The 21,955-nt window shown below is 45.0% G+C and overlaps 1 protein-coding gene across 2 annotated transcripts in view; it reads left to right on the top strand.

Moving 5' to 3' along the window:
* UNC13B (unc-13 homolog B) overlaps positions 1-21,955 on the top strand; it is a 292,568-nt gene that overhangs the window by 47,515 nt on the left and 223,098 nt on the right. For both annotated transcript variants that reach the window (XM_064140891.1, XM_064140890.1), the window contains exons 4-6: positions 6,595-6,712; positions 7,683-7,806; positions 19,854-19,924. In XM_064140891.1, coding sequence (XP_063996961.1) covers positions 6,595-6,712; positions 7,683-7,806; positions 19,854-19,924 — 313 coding nt within the window. The remainder of the gene's footprint in view (positions 1-6,594; positions 6,713-7,682; positions 7,807-19,853; positions 19,925-21,955) is intronic.

The following is a 21,955-nucleotide window of genomic DNA, read 5'->3' as shown; positions in this document are numbered from 1 at the left end:
TGCACAGCCTTCGGCTGTATCAGCCAAGCCTTCAGCTAATGCTGCTCTTTAGGAGTGGATCTGAGGTGTTTACATGGTATTCATAGCAAGAGACTCACATGGAATTTTTTTGAGCATGTTTCTCAATGCAGCAGGAATTGATTTCTCCTCTGTTGAGAGCAGGAAGGTTTTGTCTGTGGTCTAAGAGTTCACCTGGGTCTCATACAGTTGCCAACATAACTGTGCTCCCATCTCCATTGTTTGGTGGCACTTCTTCTTTTGCACATGAAGTGTGTACTTATGCATGGAGGGTCTGCAGCCTGGTGAAATGTGTACTCCTGAACACTTCTGTCTTCTCAGGTCTTCAGTTCCTAGTCAGAGGCTGTGGCTGTTAGTGATGTGAGCCGTGCAGGACAGGGGTAAGGTAGCAGCAAGGGACTGTACTTGTCTGCCTGTCATGTACCCACACCCAGACTACTAACTTACTCTTCTTGTGGCATTTGCTCATCCTGTGGACAGATTAGCTTTAAACACTGCTAGTTACCTAGGAGGCTGATCACCAGTGATTTAAGAATGTCACTTCTTTGTGTTGAGTGGGGGCTCTTCCTCCTTCTTCTCTAACAGCTCCTGGAAGTACTCTGTGATGTCAGATGGCAGCATAGCTAGCATGCTCTAAGGTCGCTATGCTGCTCTGTAATTAGTTGCTAGGGGATATGAAAGCAGAATATTAGCTGAGCTGCCTCACCATTATTGTCCTCACTTTAGCCAGGCAACAGCACAGTTGTTCTCTTTCTTTATGCAAAAATATTACCTGTGGCAGGGAATGTGTTTTGCATGGTCCCACATATGTTTATTTGTCCCAGGAGAAATAGCACTAATGTTCCCATACTGCTATTCCCTGGTTTGCTCCTATTCTTTCTGGAGTTGTAAAAGGCTCTTGAACACAGTAGTTTTCCCTGAGGGAAGAGTGCTTTTACTCTCTGTGTTTGTGTTTACCTTTTTTTAATGAAGCATAGTAGGAGAATAGACTACAAGAAGAAAACACTTTATCTGTTGTTTTTGCTTTGAACTTTCTCGTGAGGCATCACGCTTCAGAATATTGGGCTTCACCCAGTAAGGCAGACCAGTAAGGCACTTTAATGTATTCTTTGGGGACATCTTCTAATTCTGAAGCAGTTTTAAGAGGGCTGCTTATTTGCAGCAAGCACCTCTTGAGTGATGAAAGTGCAAACTGATGTTTAAAGCATGAGGATTAAACCAGGGTTGAAGATGTTAGAAATGTCTTGCATTTAAATTCTGTGCATGTGTGGAAAGAGAGGGACACCAAATTCTTAACGCGGCTCTTTTGTTGTTTGAAGCTATTCTGCATTTAACCAGAAGATGGAGAAAGGGAGACACAAAGGCAATCTAAGCCAGTGCACTGAAATCTTTTTATTCTTTTATCTGGCCACCTGTCCTCTTGAGTTCTGTACGAAACCCATTTAGTTTCTTATGGCCAATGTCTTCTTGCTGTGTCAATACATGTTAAAGCAAAGAACGTGGTTTTACACTGGCAATTTCTTTCAGGCACCCTAAGGTAATAGCAAAACTCTATTATTCTGGATATGTAAAGTGTCTTTAAGCATTCTTTCTTCCCCTCATGGTCTCAAACTAGTTCAGCCACCAATATATATAAAAAAAAAAAGCCAGTCATTTATGTTGTTACTGGAAGCTTGTGCCATCAAGTAAATGTCATCTTCCAAGAGGCAAGCAGTGGAAGGGCAGAACAGTGATGATGTATGTTGGTTTGGCTGTATTGAGCAGCCATATCCAAACAAAGAGAGCTGGAGACTCAATTTCAAGGTGTTAGCAGTTAGCTCATGATAAGCCTACGTAGTATTTTAATGTTGCACTGTGGAGACTGAGTACTGGACACTCCTCACCTCATCTCTGTGTCTTAAGAACAGTAGTTCTTGGGTTTAAAATGGATATTGGTGTGCTTTGCTGCAGGGCTTGTCTTGAACTTTGTAGATAGAATATTGTCTTTCAGCTTTTAAAGACGTCTCCAAGACAAAGCTCAAATAGATGCTGAGATTTGCAGCAGTCCATTTTTTTTGGCCATGATGTCAATCCATAGAAATTAGTTGCTCTTGATCTGATAGTGGTTCCTGGAAATGGAACTGATTTCATAGTGGTTTTCTTCCCTATTCTGCCATCTCTTTCTTGTCCACCACCAGATTCTCCTGCTTTTCAGTTGTCTGTTGAGAAGATGAAGGGAGAGGTGCTGGGAAAGGTTAAATAAAATTCAAACCAATTCTGTTTAGACTGGGGAAGGAAGATGAAGGTACATCTGCTGGTGTGAAAGCTAGTACCTCTGTGGGTAAAAGGAATGGAAAGGCTCGAGCTAAGGGAAATGTACTCAGGAGACGGATGATAGTGATGATGAGGAGAAAGCCCCATTGCCAAGGAAGGAGGTCAGGCATATTAGACAAGATTATGCCTGGAAAGAGCGAGAACTGTTGATGAGTTGGTTAAACAGGTGCTGGGATGGAGGCACAGACACTGGAGAAATAAACTCTTGGACAGTGAGGCAGTTGGGAGTTTTCTCGAGAGACAATGGCATAGATAACACCAAGCTAGGAGCAGGTGTTGATCTGTTGGAAGGTAGGAGAGCCCTGCAGAGGGACCTGGACAGGCTGGATGGGTGGGCAGAGGGCAACTGGGTGAGATTGAACAAGGCCAAGTGCAGGGTTCTGCACTTTGGCCACAACAACCCCAAGCAGTGCTATAGGCTGGGGACTGAGTGGCTGGAGAGCAGCCAGGAGGAAAGGGACCTGGGGGTACTGGTGGACAGTAGGCTGAAGATGAGGCAGCAGTGTGCCCAGGTGGCCAAGAGAGCCAATGGCATCCTGGCCTGGATCAGGAACAGAGTGACCAGTAGGACAAGGGAGGTTATTCTTGCCCTGTACTCAGCACTGGTCAGACCACACCTTGAGTGCTGTGTCCAGTTCTGGGCCCCTCAATTGAAGAGAGATGTTGAGGTTCTGGAATGTGTCCAGAGAAGGGCAAGAAAGCTGGTGAAGGGCCTGGAGCACAAATCCTATGAGGAGAGGTTGAGGGAGCTGGGCCTGTTTAGCCTGGAGAAGAGGAGGCTCAGGGGTGATCTTATTACTGTCTACAACTCCCTGAAGGGACATTGTAGCCAGGTGGGGGATGGCCTCTTCTCCCAGGCAACCAGCAATAGAACAAGGGGACACAGTCTCAAATTGTGCCAGGGTAGGTATAGGCTGGATATTAGGAGGAAGTTCTTCACAGAGAGAGTGATTGGCATTGGAATGGGCTGCCCAGGGAGGTGGTGGAGTCACCGTCCCTGGGGGTCTTCAAGAAAAGCCTGGATGAGGCACTTAGTGCCATGGTCTAGTTGACTGTCTAGGGCTGGGTGCTAGTTTGGACTGGCTGATCTTGGAGGTCTCTTCCAACCTGGTTGATTCTATGATTCTGTAAGCACTTAGGACACCTGTGTGGCAATTCTAACCTCTGGTCACGCTTATTGACGGCTGTGGTACTGCGGTACCCCAACAGAGATGATTTACCCTGGAGACCTTCACGCTGGAATACAGTTGAACAGGGGGTTCAGTGCTTGTGAGAGATGGCCATAAGAGAGCTAATCTATGGAGATTATGCCACAGAAGACCCTAATGAGGTACCTGTGAGCCGTGCTCTCCTAAAGAAACTCATTCAGCTGTCTCCCTCTAATTATGCCCATACATTGGCAGGTAAAATGGTGGGGAAAGATGATGAAGCAAGTCCTCTTACTGTGGGTGAGTTTGCTGACCACATGCGGCAGATGGAGGATAGCCTTACGTTTAGTGCCATGGTGTCAGCCCTAGATACTATGGCTGGAGAGATAAAAGAGGGCATGAAACAACTCAAGGAGGAATTTAAAACCTCCATATGCCAGTTGGCAAAGGACAATGACCTTTCCTTCTTTGCCATCGGGGTGAGTACATGTCTCAGCCATCAGAGATAGGCGTCCTCCCAGAAGACCAATTCAAACCAACTCACTCAGAAATAGACAACAACAGTCACGTGGGTCTCTTTGGGTAATCTTACATGACCAATTTGTTGAAAACATGGATGAGTGAGATGGGAAACCTACCTCACTTCTCCTGAAAAGAGTGAGAGAGTTGCAAAATGAGAAGACTAAAAGAGTAATTGCCTCAGTTTCCCCACATGACTCAGTTCTGGCAATGATTCAGCTAATACCATTAAACAGTGTGCCAGTTGTACTTGGAATGGTCAACATTACAACATGACCATACAGTGGCAAGTAAAATGTGGCCGTTGGAGCTACATTTCTAGCTTGGACATAGGGGAGAGGTGAACATTCCAGGGATAGGCCATATAATGGCAACAATGGATAAGTTAACATGATTTCATTGGAGCATCAAAAGCTTTATGTCTGCAAGCACAGCTTGTACCTTTCCCTTTCTGGCTTCTGCTGCTTCAGCTGCAGCCTGCTGCAGTCTTTCCCTGCTGCTGTTTTGGCTGCTGCTGCTGCTTTGCTGCTTTGCCACTGCTTGACCCCTTCCCCATCTTCGTTAAGGTTATTGTTTTCTCTAGTAGTTTATTTCTCCTTACATTGTTATATTTAAACTATAAGAAATACAGTTTCATCTTTTCCCCTGACTTTCAGAAAAAAAAAGTAATCCATGTTGTGGTGAGTTTATTCTGCCAGGGGAGGGATCCACCCTAACCTGGAACAGCAACTAACATACTTCTAAATTCTCTTGATAATCTTAATATGAATACATTTGGACAAAGGGGTAGCAGGCAGCAACACTGTGTGTCCGAGATCACAGAATGGTAGGGGTTGAAAAGATCATTTGGTCTAGCCTCCTTGTTAAAGCAGATTTGCCTACAGTAGGCAGCACAGGACTGTGTCCATGCAGGTTTGGATTATCTCCAGAGAAGGAGACTCAAGGGCGACAAAGCTGGTGAAAGATCTGGAACACAAACCCTATGAGGAGAGGCTGAGGGAGCTGGGGGTGTTTAGCCTGGAGAAGAGGAGGCTCAGGGGGGACCTCATTGCTGTCTACAACTACCTGAAGGGACATTGTAGCCAGGTGGGGGTTGGTATCTTCTCCCAGGCAATCAGCAATAGAACAAGGGGGGACAGTCTCAAGTTGTGCTGGGGGAAGTATAGGCTGGATGTTAGGAGGAAGTTGTTGCCAGAGAGAGCGATTTGCCATTGGAATGGGCTGCCCAAGGAGGTGGTGGAGTCACTGTCCCTGGAGGTGTTCAAGCAAAGCCTGGCTGAGGCACTTAGTGCCATGGTCTAGTTGACTGGCTAGGGCTGGGTGCTAGGTTGGACTGGCTGATATTGGAGGTCTCTTCCAACCTGGTTGATTCTATGATTCTATGACTCCAATGCTCCTTCACCCTCTGAGTAAAGAATTTTTGGGTTGTGTTTATATAAAACTTTCTGTGTGCTGGTTTGCTCCTATTGCCTCTTGTTCTATCATTGGGCACCACTGAAAACAGTGGCCCTATCCTCTTGATACTTGCCCATTAACTATTGATAAGTGTTGATCTTCTCCAGGCTAAAGAGATCTTCATAAAAGAGGTGCTCCTATCCCCTCCTCTAATGATCTTTGTAGTCCTCAATTGGTCTCTCTCCATTAGTTCCCTGAAGATACTCTCTTTTAGGAAGTTCCTAGCTCAAAGTAGTAGGAACAGTAGCCTTTCTTCACTGTGTATCAACAGCCTGCTCAGGATTCCTAGGCTTTACCAGCATTTGGGCTGTATATATGTTACATATTTTTTTATGTAGGCTAGTAATAAAACAGCATGAAACAGGGAGGCATAAATGCTATGAAACATTGAGAAGATGCAAATGCAAAATTGAAAGGTTAGCCTCTTCTCACTGAAAGGGAAGATGTTCAAGAAAACTTTCAGATAAGTATTTCTAAGACCTTGGCACTCAGTGATCTCGTGGCTCTATTGACACTTGGTGCCAGCTGTTCCAATGGGTCAAAACTTTTCAGGGTCACACAGAGGAAGGTGTTAGTGCTGGAGCAGGAGTGGCTCAACACATCCCTGAGCAATAGGTATTGCTGCTGATGCAGCCGTGCTGGCTTTGGGACTGTTACTTTTGGCCTGAGGCAGCTGTACTCACAGGCAGTTATCAGTCTGTTTGACTTGCCAGAGTATACTTGTGTTGCTGAGCCACAAAGAGAAAGAAGACACAATGCTTTGTTAGAAACGGGGCTCCTGGTGAAAAAGAACAGCTCACCTCTAGTATTTGGCACAAGATAGAATTCCTTCTCCTGAGTACGTAGCTGCAGAGGCAAATTTTCAACTGTCTGTCTATGCATGATGTAGCTCAGAGTTTTAGTTTGCAATCTTTGTGTAAACTGTGAGAAATCAGTCAATAGGAAATTGTGTTCCCTGGAAGTAGGAACCGCCTTGACCACACACTTCCAGAAGCATTTTGCAGCTTGACACAGCTGTGTGGAAGGAGTTCATTGGTGTAATCATGGTGGTAAACAGGACCTGAAGTAGAATGAGATTGTATTCTGCTTGGTTTTGTTTTTTTCTTTGGCTCACTGGTGCTGCCTTTTATTTTTTTTGCAGTGAGATCAGTCGACTGGACCTGGGACTGATTGTTGAAGTATGGAACAAAGGACTGATCTGGGACACCCTGGTTGGGACCGTGTGGATTGCTCTGAAGGCCATTCACCAATCTGATGAGGTTAAGCTGACACAGAAGCTTTATTTTGACATCTCCAGTGTTAATAGTTAATGTGTTAGAGATCTGACCTGGCGCAGCCTGGGACTGTGCTTCTCAGCAAAACTTCCACTTGCAAAGCCAGGAAAGCTGGGTGATGGGATAGGGCTGTTGGCACACATAATTGCTTTTATGTTTTTAGGGAGGCTGCTAATAGTGAGATCAAAACCAAGATTAACTGAGAGTCTTTGGACTCATTTCACTCATGTGGACTCAAATAGCAGGGATTAATCTGTTAGGGAACACATAATTGACAAGTGTCTGAGGTCTTCAGGACTGACTGCTTAGTCTGATGCACAAGTTTCTGACTTCTATCTGAAGATAAGGGGTGCCTCGGTAATAAGCAGTCCAACTTTGAGATATGCCCAGAGCATGTCTGATTATCTTCATCGGGATGCAGTGTAAGAGGATATTTAGTGGTGCTCATCTGAACTAGAAAAAAGTAGGAAGTGGGATGTGCTGATGCCTGTTAACTGCTCTAACTACTGAATTTGGCAGTTCTTGTAGCTAAGGAAGATGTGCTTGCTTTTTTTTTTAATACTTCAAATTTCAGAGCACTTATTTAAAAGGATGTTGAATTTGAGCAGGGAGGGAGAGCTTATACTTTCTTTAAAAGGAAGAAAAGTGATTTTACCAAGCAGTGTGGCCATAAGGTCTAGTGCTCAGTGCTTCTTGGTGCCTGCCTTTGAGCACTTGGCAGTTCCACTGAGAAGGCAGTAATTCTGCTAGGAGGTGTTGGCTGCTTGTCTTGGTGAAGGCCTTTGGGATTTGGAAGAAAAGCTGCAAGGATGTGCTGCATGTATGTAATTTGTTAAAATCAGGTATCAGACCTTGGTAATAGCATAAGGAGCCTTTTGTCTTTAGCAAATATGTGAGAGTTGCCACATAAGGACCTGCCAGACTTGAAACCTCACTTATGGCTTGTGATTCACAGGAAGGTCCTGGGGAGTGGTCTACGCTGGAGGCAGAAGTTGTAATGAAACATGATGAAATCTGTGGAACTAAAACCCCAACTCCTCATAAAATTTTGCTGGACACAAGATTTGAGTTACCTTTTGGTGAGTGCGCTTCTAGAGCTTACCCATGGTAGAGAGGAAATACGTAGGAGTAACTTGAATTTTTATAAGGAAGTTGTGCTCATTCTCAGTTCAGTCAAAATGGTTCAGTGCAGATCAAATCGGTGGTGTTCATGTCTTGTTTGACTTCTTTCTAACATGATCAGAATAAAAAGGGAAGTTTTGAAGGTCTCTGGGTGCTGTAATGTTTAGACTAGCAGCAATGTAAAAAAATATTGGTACTATTTCAGGATCACACAGTCAGACATTTTGTTCCTTAGCAGGGAACATTCACTTTGTATCTAGACAAATTTGGCTCTGGAGAGGTTAAGTGTGTTGTTAGAGCTGTTCTGTGGTAGGTGCACTTAAACCCTGTTAGAAGTGTGCAATTCAGTTAGTGAAACATTAATGCTCAGTGCTTCTGCACATTATCATTAGCAGGGTATATAAATAACTTGGTGTTAAATGAACTGCCTTTCTGGCAATTACTTGTGGTTGGAAAGTACAGAAAGTGGCTAATTGGAGCAAACCCAATTCAAAGTTGCATGTGGTTTTTTTTTTTTCCTTAATTTAATTTTTTTTTTAATAAGTTGTAATTTTACTTTTAAAAAAGTCCACCCCCAGTTCCCCTTAACAAACAAATAAACAAACACTAAAAGTAAGGCTTTAGCCAGAAGGCATTCAAGGTTACAAAGCTTCTTTTTCTAGTTCTTAGCTGACTCTTGGGTCCACGGATGTCTTTGGGGCTCATGGTGATTTTTTTTCTGCATTGGGCATTGAAGCCCTTCAAAGTTGTCTGGCTTTGCAAGGCTCATCTCTTTCCCCTCTGCCTGTTGCTTGTCTTTTGCTGCCAAACTCCTGGCGCTGTGAGCTATTTGTATCATGACCTAAGCGCAGGTGGAGCATTGGTGCACCTGCTGGCCTTTGGCCAGCAACTGTCAGGATTGGCCATCTGTTATGGAAAAAAAATAGTTAGGTCATCTGTTAGTCTCATGCCCACCTTCCGGGTGTAAGGGAGGATGCAGGCTTTGGCCCTGCAGCTCTGCAACTGATACAGATCGTGTATGATCTCTGAGCGTACTGTTTTGTGCACACAGTTCTCGTGCAATTCATGGTGAGTGCAGTGTTTCATAAAGGCTCTTTAGCTACAGTTTAGAGTGTAAAGGGGAAAAGGTATCTGACATCTCAAATGTCTTGGCAGCTAAGCTGTCTGGTATTGGTTTGAAGCCACCTCTCTTCACGAAACTGTCGTGGTGATTCACTGCTACTGTCACCCTGTCACTGGGGTGTTACTGTAATTACTCATTATGTAAGAGGAGGAACAACTTGCCCGACTTCCTTGTGAGGTGTCTAGGCTTCAGGGAGGGAGAGAACACAGCACAAGTTGTTGAAGGTGTGTAGCTGCTACCTTCTTGTCCAAGTTCATTCTGACACAGTTGTTTGTGAACTGTCTCTGCTTTAAAAGAAAGTGAAGTTCTGATCACTCTCTGTATTCAGAGAGTAACCAAAAGATAATTTGCTTTGTTCAGCTACTCAGGATTTGCCATGCATTGCATTTTGTGGTTTTTATTTTGCTGCAGGTATAGGGAAGCAGACTCCCTGTAAGCTGTTATGTGTCAGAGAATCTGCATTGAAAAACACAAAACTTTTAAGGTGTTTAGTGTGTTTTCTCCCCACTACTATACTCAAAGCACAGGACTCTTTGTTTGTTTTAGTTGTTGGGGTTATTTTTAAGGTCTGTTTTAAAATATCTGATATTCTGTAGAACACAGAGTTCTGAGAAGCAGGATTTAATGCACAAACATGAAAAGATTTAGCAATTAGCAATTTTTTTGCCACTCTTCTGTTTTTCACACAGTTGGTAGTTTAAGACAAATCTATTACTTATTTCTTTGCTTACTATTCCAAACAGGAATTTCACACTCCTGTATTGAAAGATTTTTATTTTAGGGTGTGGAAAATTGTTTGCCTGTTCAGTGTTTCATAATGTCCAGGAAAAAGAAGTATGTGTTATTTAGCTCTTTTAAGGCTTCTGCTGCTCTTCACTTGAATAGTGCTGCAGTATTTCTTGGATCTTCTTTATTTTCAGTCCCTCCTGCCATGGCAAGGTCAGAAGCAGGTTGAAAAGCAGAAGGAACCAGGAGTGTGGAATATTCCTCTAAAAAATTAGTATCTACCCATACCACCTTCTCTGGTGGTGCTTTCCCACATGCCATCACCTCTAGGGTAGAGAATGACCTTGCAAGATGGATCAGGCTCTGTATCCTTGCAGTATGACCTCTGTCAGGGCTCCTTTTGTAGTGCTGTGAGGCTTGAAGGAATGCATGGAGGTAGCTCAGCTCTGCATCTCTCCTGATGGATTTTTAAGATCACTTTCCCTTTAAATGAAGAGCAGCAGTAGGAGCTCTTAGTGCCCTATGTGTTAAGACTGTGTTCTCCTGTGACTTGGGAACTCTTACTTTAAACCTACACAAAGAACTAAAAGGACCACTGACCTGCTGCAAAAGCTCTTAAGGCAGCAGCTCTGTTGGTGTGGAGGTTAAGGTTTTAATAACAGCGTGTTTGGAGTGACACTTCAGGTCATTGTATATCACCCTTTGTTTCCCAGGTGCAGATACACCATAACTGGACCAGTAGGTGCACACATGTAGAGCTTGTGCTGCTTTCCAAGTCTGGTAAAACATAGCTGTCTGGGATAGCAGCTTAAAAAAACAGCGTGTTCTTCTGTTTGACTGTGCTTCTGTCCTCTTCCTTCTGGCTGCTCTGTTTGATTTAGGTTAGGTGAAGCACCCAGGTGCAGTACCTCAGGTCATTCAGTTCATATAATTAAAATGTTTCATTGTATTTAGATAGAGCTTGGGAAGTTTTTAAAGGATTGTAAAAGAGAACAAACACATTTGAAAACCAGAAATGCTGCAGTCCTCATTGTAAAACATGACTGTATATGCAGAGAGGTTTAGAAACTGGTTTGTTGTTTGCACTGTATTTATCCTGGATTAGTTTGCTGCTTCTGCTTTCACCTGATACATTCAGGATTCTTCTTCCCTGTCCTCTGCTCTTCTGGAGACTGACATCAGCTAAAGCTGAAATAAGTGCAGGATGTGCTGCTACTACTAGAAATAGCACATAAGGGCAACTTAGAGAGTTTTGGTTTGTTTGGGTTTCTTTTTTTTTTTTTTAGTTTAAGTGTGTACCAGGCATGGACTTGGGAAAGTCATTTCCCATCAGAGGCTGGTGACAGTTGTAGTCTTTGCTTCTAGTGATATGAAATAACCTTTCCTGAGATCACCCAGGAGTTAAATGTTGTTAATTCCAGGATTTCTAGTGGGACAAAGAGCATCTGCATTAGCTGTAATAGATCCTTTTCCTGTTTCATGTTCCAGATGCAGTTCTTGCATTGCGTTCAGTAGTGTTGTTAATATGATGTTAGCTTATGGTATGTAGGAGAGGGAGCAGCTCTATGGGCCCTTCTGCAGTGAGCAGCTGCGTGTGATGGGCTGTGGTGCTGGTGACGAGACTATCATCTGATGTTCCCTGTCAGCCCTGTACTCTTCAATGTTCAATCTTGCAGAAAGAGAGTGACTGAAAATCCTCTTCTATAAAAGTTCAGCAAAGTGTGAGCATCTGAGATGTGAAGTCTTAGTAGGAGTTGATATTAACCCCTAGGGTTCAAAGCATTTTTATGTTTGGTAGTCTTAAAAATGACAATAAACTGCTGCCTTGATGGGAGGAAGTGGTTGCTAGTGACAACAAGCTGGAGCAGCTTTCTCCACTGATCACAACTGTTTCTTCTCAGGAAAGTGAGACAGCTTTTCCTCTTGGTTGGTTTGAAATATCTGCTGGTAGGGAGAAGACAATATTGCCATTATTTTCTTGATGTAGTGGATGTGTGCTGGCACAGACTTTCCAAGATGCTGCTTTTCAATTATGAAATGGTGCTGTTGAAAAGTGCACTGGCTCTGTGCAGGTCCCTCACAGGATGGAGTACTCAAAGATGCTTTTGGCTCCCAAGATATAGTGGTTTGGGTCTCTGCCAGGCTGTTTCTAGTAGGCTTTTAGTGAAAATGCTTTTAGTGTTCTCACCATTCCCAGACTGGGAGCATGCTGATCTGCATCCAGCCATCAGATGGGGTAAATATACTTTGTCGTTTTATTGTCTAGGGAACTGTACAGAAAGAAATATGCAAAGTTTATTTAAGTGAGAACTTGTGAAGAATCTTGTGACCCTGGAAAGTGAGGAATTTTGGCCTGTGAAGAGAGGAAGACTGGGTGAAGGCTTGTGAAGTGGGGAAAGAGAAGGTGTCACTTTCGATTCCTGCACTTTGACCAAGGTTGTGCCCCAGCCCCAAGACTTGCTACCTAGGAAAAGCTCAAATGGCACAAGGTTGTATGCAAGGAGTAGAGAAAGGACCACTAAGACTGAGCTGTATGAAAGATTTAGATCTGGAACTTGGAGTTATTGCCAAAGTAGAGATCTTTAAATGGAAGTGCTGCTATGTGTTGGTATCTGAAGGGGTCTAACTGTGAGTGGTCTGTATAGATACAGCAAATTCTGTTCAAGCTCTTTCCTCAGTCTGATAAGTCTGTACTGCTGTGTCCCCTTTTCTGTGGTGGTGCAGGGTACAATAGCTCTTGCTGTGAGCAGCCTCACCTGGAACCTCCACCTACAACCTTCTAGGCATCCATCAGGAGTCCATCCTCATTGTAGCTCTGAGCCTGTGCTCTTGAGCGATGCTATAGGATCACTGATGCCCTACCCTGATTCCCCATGTCAGCCACAGTCATGTTTGTGTCTGCTTGTGGACTGCACAGATCCAGGCTGAGGTGTGATGCAGGCCTGGACTGACTTCCTGGCTTGACTTCAGACCTGTGTTGCTAGCATGGACCTGCTTGTCAATCTGGGCTCCTGGCTGAATCTCCTCATGACCTGCCCTGCTCACCTTGCTCAAAAGGAGAAGAATGAGGCCCTGGCTGACAAGTCCTCTGCCCTACCAAAGATGGAATCTCTTAAGGAGGAACCACCACTGCTCCCTGACACCCAGAGCCCAGACAAGAGGGTTCAGCTTCCAGCTGAAGTTTGCAGTAGGAACAAGAACAGCAAAGGCCCCAAAAGCTACTGAACATTGTCTGCCTGTCTTGTTGTCTGGCCTTACTCTGCAGTTTTGTTTCACTGGCACATGGTCTTGCTCTTCTTGCTTACCAAGCATGATGTCAGTGAAGTCCTGACATGACATCAGATGGCCTCTGTTTGGACTAGTTTAGCTTTTGGTGTTGTAAGCAAAACTTAATGTAGCAGAGTACCTTGCACTTGTAATCACTGGGCAATGATGTTAAGCTGGCCAGTGGACATGGCCTTGCAAGCAGTCTGTCTGTGGTCTCTGCACTAGTGATTTCCATTCTCTGCATTCCAAAGATTCAGCTTCAACAAAACAGCTGGCTGAGGTTAAGACAAAAACATGCGATGAAACTGAAAAATAGCTACAAATGGCTTTCTGGAAACAAAATTGAGGTTTCTATCTCATTGGGCATGTCTTCTTCCAAGCCTGTAATTTGCCTCAGCTTCATAGGCCAGCTCTTTCATGTTTACAGTTTGCTGTGCAATAACTGTACTGCCGTTACTATTGGTGTCAAGAATCATAGAATCAACCAGATTGGAAGAGACCTCCAAGATCAGCCAGTCCAACCTAGCACCCAGCCCTAGCCAGTCAACTGGATCATGGCACCAAGTGCCTCATCCAATCACTCTCTCTGGGAAGAACTTCCTCCTAATATTCAGCCTATACCTACCCTGGCACAACTTGAGACTGTGTCCCCTTGTTCTATTGGTGGTTGCCTGGCAAAAGAGACCAACCCCCACCTGGCTACAATGTCCCTTCAGGTAGTTGTAGACAGCAATGAGGTCCCCCCTGAGCCTCCTCTTCTCCAGGCTAAACAACCCCAGCTCCCTCAGCCTCTCCTCAGAGGGTTTGTGTTCCAGGCCCCTCACCAGCTTTGTTGCCCTTCTCTGGGCACCTTCCAGCACCTCAACATCTCTCTTGAATTGAGGGGCCCAGAACTGGACACAGCACTCAAGGTGTGGCCTGATCAGTGCTGAGGACAGGGCAAGAATAACCTCCCTTGTCCTACTGGCCACACTGTTCCTGATGCAGGCCAGGATGCCATTGGCTCTCTTGGCCACCTGGGCACACTGCTGCCTCGTCTTCAGCCTACTGTCCACCAGTACCCCCAGGTCCCTTTCCTCCTGGCTGCTCTCCGCCACTCTGTCCCCAGCCTGTAGTGCTGCTTGGGGTTGTTGTGGCCAAAGTGCAGAACCCTGCACTTGGCCTTGTTCATTCTCATCCCATTGGCCTCTGCCCACCCATGCAACCTGTCCAGGTCCCTCTGCAGGGCTCTCTTACCTTCCAGCAGCTCCACACCTGCTCCTAGCTTGGTGTCATCTGCAAACTTACTGATGCTGGACTCAATCCCCTCGTCCAGGTCATGAATAAAGATATTGAATAGGACTGGGCCCAGCACTGATCCTTGGGGATCACCACTAGTGCCAGCTGCCAACTGGATGTGACACCATTCACCACCACTCTCTGGGCTCTGCCATCCAGCCAGTTCTTGATCTAGCACAGAGTGAATCTGTCCAAGCCATGAGCTGCCAGCTTGGCCAGGAGCTTCTTGTGGCAGACTGTGTCAAAGGCTTTGCTGCAGTCCAGGTAGACTACATCCACAGCCTGCCCCACATTCACCAGGCGGGTAGCCTGATCATAAAAGGAGATCAGGTTGGTGAGGCAGGACCTGCCCTTCCTAAACCCATGCTGGCTGGGCCTGATCCCTTGGCCCTCTTGTAGGTGCTTTGTGATGGCACTCAAGGTGACCTGTTCCATGACCTTGCCTGGCACTGAGGTCAGGCTGACAGCTCTGTAGTTTTCTGGCTCCTCCTTACGATCCTTCTAGTGGATGGGTATCACATTGGCCAGTTTCAAGTCTTCAGGAACCTCTCCTCTAAGATCAAGATGTTTTTAAAGCAGCCAGTATCTAGACAGGAGTAGATGTTCATCTTTGATTTGCATATGGAGATAGAAAAACAGCATTCCCATGCTAAAAATCTGGTAGCCTTGTTTATGAATTGGGCACCTTGCATACAAGATAGGAACAACAAATCGAACGGGTCCTTGGTGCTCCTTGATGCCTGTGCATGCTCCTAAACTGGTCTGTGGGACAGAATTGAACCTACCCTGAGACAACTGCAGTGTGATGGTTTGGGTGTTTCCTGTCTCCTCACTCTTATGAAATCACCTAGATTAGACTCATCTGAGCTGGAAATTAATAAATGAAGCCTTATATCACTACATACAGCTGTATACAGAAGTATACAGGTTAAAGGTAATACAGAAACACAAGACCCCTCCCAGATATCAGAGTCCCCAGGAGGGGCTCCGAACCACCCTTCCACCCTCTTTCCATCCCTTTGCCTTATCTCAGCCTTTGATTGATATGCAAAGTGAGGCTTGGAGGATCGGCAAGGGGGGAGTTAGAAAGCAGAAGGATTAGTTACACTGAAGCAGCCTAGGCAGAAAGCACAGGCTCCGACTGAGACCCCCCCCCCCCTGTCTTATCTATGGCTTTGTTCTTGTTTTTATACATCTTAGCAAGCCTATGAGTGAAGTAGCCATCACCATTGTTCCCTTTTCACAGCCTATAATCTACTTTCTCTCACTAAAGTATTCCAGTTAGCCTAAAACTGGCACACTGCAGTTTCTGTAGTGTTGATGGTAATCCTTTGCTTCATCCCTCCTAGGTATTTTGGGGTTTGATTTCAGGTTATAGAGTTGAGTTGTTTTGACTCTGACCTTTGGTCCTCAGGTTATTAATTTTTTTTCTTAGTTTTGTAGAGAAGTAAAGCTTTCAAAGACAAAGATCCATAGATTTTGCTTTAATGTTTGGATTGCTTCAGGTCCTTGTTAGAGTTTGTCCTGAATCTCATCAGGTTGTATGCTGATAGCCCTTCCATTATTCGATGTTTTCTTTCTAGACCAGTTCTATCCAGATTTCCTTTGAATGCTACCCCTAATTTCAGTGGACCTCATCTAATCAATCTGTGCAGCTGTGATGCACAGCCATGGTGATCAAAAGCATGTATGATTTTGTACAGCTCCTGTTACTGTGGAAGACTCTCTCATGTTTCTCTTTGCTTTCTAATAGCTCGCAGCAACAAAGCAAAGTGTACTCTACATCAGAAAGAGCAGTTAGCTCTGGGTATTGTGGTTAAAATAAACTACTGTCTTCTCCCTTCTAGCAAGGAGAAATAGGTTGCCTTATTCTACTACATGCTGGTTTCTAGAGCCAAGTGTTAAGTTTCTAGTTCATAGAATCAACCAGGTTGGAAGAGACCTCCGAGATCAGCCAGTCCAACCTAGCACCCAGCCCTAGCCAGTCAACCAGACCATGGCACTAAGTGCCTCGTCCAGGCTTTGCTTCAACACCTCCAGGGACGGTGACTCCACCACCTCCCTGGGCAGCCCATTCCAATGCCAATCACTCTCTCTGGGAAGAACTTCCTCCTAACATCCAGCCCATACTTCCCCTGGCACAACTTGAGACGTTGTCCCCTTGTTCTGTTGCTGGTTGCCTGGGAGAAGAGGCCAACCCCCACCTGGCTACAGCCTCCTCTTCTCCAGGCTGCACATCCCCCAGCCCACTCAGCCTCTCCTCATAGGGTTTGTGTTCCAGGCCCCTCACCAGCCTTGTTGCCCTTCTCTGGACACCTTCCAGCACCTCAACATCTCTCTTGAATTGAGGGGCCCAGAACTGGACACAGCACTCAAGGTGTGGCCTGACCAGTGCTGAGTACAGGGCAAGAATAACCTCTGTTGTCCTACTGGCCACACTGTTCCTGATGCAGGCCAGGATGCCATTGGCTCTCTTGGCCACCTGGGCACACTGCTGCCTCATCTTCAGCCTACTGTCCACCAGTACCCCCGGGTCCCTTTCCTCCTGGCTGCTCTCCAACCACTCTGTCCCCAGCCTGTAGTGCTGCTTGGGGTTGTTGTGGTCAAAGTGCAGAACTCTGCACTTGGCCTTGTTAAATGCCATCCTATTGGCCTCTGCCCACCCATCCAGCCTGTCCAGGTCCCTCTGCAGGGCTCTCCTACCTTCCAACAGATCCACACCTGCTCCTAGCTTGGTGTCATCTGCAAACTTACTGATGCTGGACTCAATCCCCTCGTCCAGATCATCAATAAAGATATTGAACAGGACTGGGCTCAGCACTGATCCCTGGGGCACACCACAAGTGACAGCTGCCAACTGGATGTGGCACCATTCACCACCACTCTCTGGGCTCTGCCATCCTGCCAGTTCCTGACCCAGCACAGAGTGAATCTGTCCAAACCATGACTTTCTCAAGAAGGGGCCTGTTTTATCCCCCCTTTTGCCTGGGTGAGACTAGTTGCATAAAAATACAGTGGTGTTAGTTATGAAGATATAGACATAATGCAGTCCAAGAAAATGTCTACTTCAGAAACTTCAAATTCCAATAAATCTGGCATGCTCCTTGTTCTCCTTGAAAGCTGTTGATGTTTAGTATATTGGCCGCTACTATCTGCAGATGTTTTGAAGCCACTGACTTCATTAGACAATGGTTTGCCTGGCTAAGAGAGGATCTTTGTAGAACAAATAGCCCCTTTAAGTATAAAAAAGCATTACCTAGTCCTTTTTGAAAGCACTGTAGGTCCTAATGGAATGCTCACCTGCCAGTAAATCTTGTTCATGTTTCTCACAAGTGGGAGTGGATGTAACATTTAGAACAATCTTCCTATACGGAGACCGTTGCTGCCTGCCAGTGCATCGCTTGGCAGAAAACTACAGACCTTGCAGCCTGACCTCAGTGCCAGGCAAGGTGAAGGGACAAGTCATCTTGAGTGCCATTGCAAAGCACTTACAGGATGGCCAAGGGATCAGCCCAGCCAGCATGGGTTTAGAAAGAGCAGGTCCTGTCTCACCAACCTGATCTCCTTTTATGATCAGGTTCCTTGCCTGGTGAATATAGGGAAGGCTGTGGATGTAGTCTACCTGGACTTCAGCAAAACCTTTGGCAGTGTCTGCCACAAGAAGCTCCTGGCCAAGCTGGCAGCTCATGGCTTGGACAGATTCACTCTGTGCTGGGTCAAGAACTGTCTGGAAGGTTGGGCCCAGAGAGTGACCAAGAGGGCCAGTGGCATCCTGGCCTGCATCAGGAACAGTGTGGCCAGTAGGACGAGGGAGGTTGTTCTTCCCCTGTACTCAACACTGGTCAGGCCACACCTTGAGTGCTGTGTCCAGTTCTGAATCCCTCAATTCAAGAGAGATGTTGAGGTTCTGGAACATGTCTAGAGAAGGGCAACAAGGCTGGTGAGGGGCCTGGAACACAAACCCTGAAAGAGCTGGGATTGTTTAGCCTGGAGAAGAGGAGGCTCATGGGGGACCTCATTGCTGTCTCCAACTACCTGAAGGGAGGCTGTAGCCAGGAGGAGGTTGGTCTCTTCTCCCAGACAACCGGCAACAGAACAAGGGGACACAGTCTCAAGTTGTGCCGGGGGAGGTATAGCTTGATGTTAGGAGGAAGCTGTTGCCAGAGAGAGTGATTGGCATTGGAATGGGCTGCCCAGGGAGGTGGTGGAATCACTGTCCCTGGAGGTGTTCAAGAAAAGCCTGGCTGAGGCACTTAGTGCCATGGTCTAGTTGACTGGCTAGGGCTGGATGCTAGGTTGGACTGTCTGATCTTTGAGGTCTCTTCCAACCTGGTTGATTCTGTGATTACACTATGTTCATGGGATACAGCTCACTGCATGAAAATAGGCTTGTTAGGTGTAAACCTCTTGACTCCTAATGAGACACCTGAGAGCGTGAAGAATTACAAGAGATGAGAAGACTAAGCTGTTCCTATATTAATTTGTCAGCTTTCAGGGTTGGTGATGTCTAGATGGAACAATCCCTTCCTGTGTGAGCTTAAAATGTTCTGTGTTGGTGCAGTTTTGGGCCATGAATAGCCAAATTTCAGAAGTCAGTACAGTCAAGGGCGTGTTGAGTGGCTAAAAAAATCCAGTGTTTTCCCACCTCTTTCCAGTGATATGGTATCCCCTCCACCCCTAAATCATCTACTTAATTCTGGCTTGAGAGCCTGATGCTTTTTGTTTCAGTGGGTTGTTTCCCTTGGTGCAGTGCACCTTGTGCTGTATTCCTTGAGCACAGTTTGTATCTAACTTGCCTTCTGTTAAGCTTTCCACAGCAGTTCATCCACACTTCCAAGGGTGGACTTTGAAAAATGAAATGTTGAGTGGCAGAATTCTTGATTCCCTTCAAGCCACTAGGATACTGTATTACTGCAAAGTGTGAACTAGAAAATAGTTACCAAAATATAGGTGATGATGCTTGCTGTCAGTCACCAACATGGTAGATCTTCCTGAAGGTAAAAGGCTTGTTGTGATGCATTTCGCAATGGGATTGCAGTGTGGTTTAAAAGTCGGAGTGTGCTTTCATGTGAATATGCCTGCCTATAACACTTTTCATTGCTTAAAAATATTTGGCTTACTACCTGCAAAACTAAACAAGAGACTGTTTCTTTTTTTGGGTTACAGCAGCTGTGTAAGTAAGATGAGCTGTTGAAAAGGAGCCTCTGTTCTCTCGAGACTACAGAAGTCTCCAGAAGAGGCTCTTGATCTTGCTGTGTGTTATCAAGCATATAGCAAGTGTATTAAGATCATTGTGAAATGGCTCTTCATAAAAACTAATACTTTAATTAAATCTGAACCAGTCTGTCTTGCTGTTTCCTACCTTTTGTGCAGTGTGCTTTTGGTTAATTGGCTTTAAACAAGAAAGCAACTTAAGCCCTTCGACTCTGTTAGCATTTACAGTGTTCATTTTCTATCTGAGTGCTGACGTAAGACAGTGCTACTACTTCAGACTTATGTGTGGGTTTTTTGTGGCATGGTCTTGGAGTAATCTTGCTGTTTTAATGTTGCTGTTGCTGAATGCCAAGTTACCTGTTTAATAAGATGATGTCACTTACTCTTTTGGAATAGATATCCCTGAAGAAGAGGCCAGATACTGGACCAGAAAATTAGAACAGATAAATTCACTGAGAGATGATGAGGTAAATATCTGTGTTGAAAGATGAATGTAGCCCTGAATGCCTTAACTTGCTTTTATCCTTTGTACTGGATCCCTGTGATTACAGTAACTACTGAATGTTTATCAATTTCAAGTTTCCATGAACTGTTTGCAGAACTGTTCTATCAAGCTACTGCTAATGTTTCTGCCTGCTGGAAGTGCTTGAATAGTGAGAACTGTTTTGTTGATGTGCATACATTCAAAGGAAAGATAATACCATGCTTTACCTCAGAAGAGAGATTTTGACAGGTTGTGGTAGTTTCATTTCATTTGCAAAATCAAGTCAAAAAGGACATTTTGTCTGTTTCTGGGAAGAAGACAAAGCAATATGTTGAATATTTCTTGGAACTCAGCTGTTAGCTGTGTCCTAATACAGTTGTTCATGGCTCACTTCACACGAATCTTGTAAAACCTGCTAGCTATGGCTTGCTGTTTTTCCTAGTGTGTACTTGGCTAAAGAGCTATAAACTAGAAGTTAGTTTTTTAAGAGAGACCATTGCATGACAAAAGCTATTTTTAATAGTTTACAGTGTTTGAAAACACCATCTGACGTGCCTGTACCAGAAGCTTAGCATTAAAAAAACAATAACCCAAACCATTCACGTGTCTATGCTAACATAGTTGAATAGGAGCATGGTGCTTGCTTAAACGCTTGTTAGATCTCTTTCAATGGCAAGATAACTCACCAAATGATCTGCCAGTGGCTTTGGGCAGTTTTTGCCCTGGGATCCCTCCTCTATTCTTTTCTAGTTCTTATGTGAGTTGTGGAGTTTACTGTGCAGATGAATTAAAATAAGGTGGAGTTTTGTTTTGCTTGAAGACAGACCAATATTTGGGTGGATAAAAGTGTAACTGCTTGAACACAGGCTTGAACTGCCTTCCTGAAAGTTTGAGGACCTCTTGGAGTTGATGACAAGTCAGGCATCCATGCTGTGGTGCCTCCTGCTCTTATGAACCAACTGTAGCGGCGGTCTGTGCTTGGATACTTGAGTGAAGCACAGGTGCCCTCTAGTGCCTCCCTGAGCTGGTACTTGCTGAAAGACGTCCTCAAGCTTTGTGAGAGATCCCTTTTCTTGGAGTGCCAGCTACTTGCATGCCAAGTGCATGCTTTTATCGAATGCTAGTGGCAAATTCATACCTCTGTATTTGTGACTTAATGATGTCAACTTCGTTATGGATGTTCCTTGTTGCAAGTGAGAAAAGGAAGGGAAAACAAACAAACAAACAAACAACAAAGGAAGGAAGAGTATCTCTGCAGGGCCTGGCTTAAGATTCATCTTGTCCCATGTCTAACAGCAACCTGGAATGGGGAGAATATCTTCCTTGCTTATTCCACTAACTTGCAGTGACTTGTAGCTCAGGAACTTCCAGAGGCAGAATCTTCATGTTTAACAGCACTTGATGGTTTTTCTTTAGTGCATGCCAGCTGCCTTTTGGACCTGCTGAGGTCAGTTATGCTGTACCAAAGGAATTCAGCATCTCAATTGTGCACCAACTGAAGAAATATCTAATTGGTTTTGAGCAAGCAAACCCTATGTTCTGAAACCAGCTGGAGACTGGTTCTTTTGGAAAGACTGAGTGACTGACCCTTATTTGTCCACTCTGTGCCACTCAGCTTTACAGACCTCACCTTCTTGCATGGCTTTTGGGCTGCAAAGGCCCAGTCTGCATAGTGTTACTTACTACAGGCAACTTTATGCCTCTGTCTTCTCTGTGCATAAAGTTCAGCCATCTCTGATGCAATGGATGAGTGGGCTAAGGCTGCACAGCAGTATTTAAGAAGCTGGTTCATTTGTAGTTCATATAGGGTCATAAAAATGCTTTCCAGTCTCTGTTCCTCCAAACACTTAATAGTCACCTTTCTTTCTGGGGCTGCTTATAGTTGTTGTGCTGGTGTCTTAAAGAGAACAAACTGCTGCCATTTTTGTATCTCTGAGTGTCATAATTGCTGCCCTGTGCTGCTGAAATTGCTCATCAACAAACTTCCTTTCACCGTTTTGTGAACCAGTCAGTG

This window comes from Pogoniulus pusillus, chromosome Z, assembly GCF_015220805.1.
Source record: "Pogoniulus pusillus isolate bPogPus1 chromosome Z, bPogPus1.pri, whole genome shotgun sequence".
Classification (NCBI taxonomy): Eukaryota; Metazoa; Chordata; class Aves; order Piciformes; family Lybiidae; genus Pogoniulus; species Pogoniulus pusillus.
The sequence above is the reverse complement of the archived record's forward strand: the minus strand, read 5'-3'. Positions and strand labels throughout refer to the sequence as shown.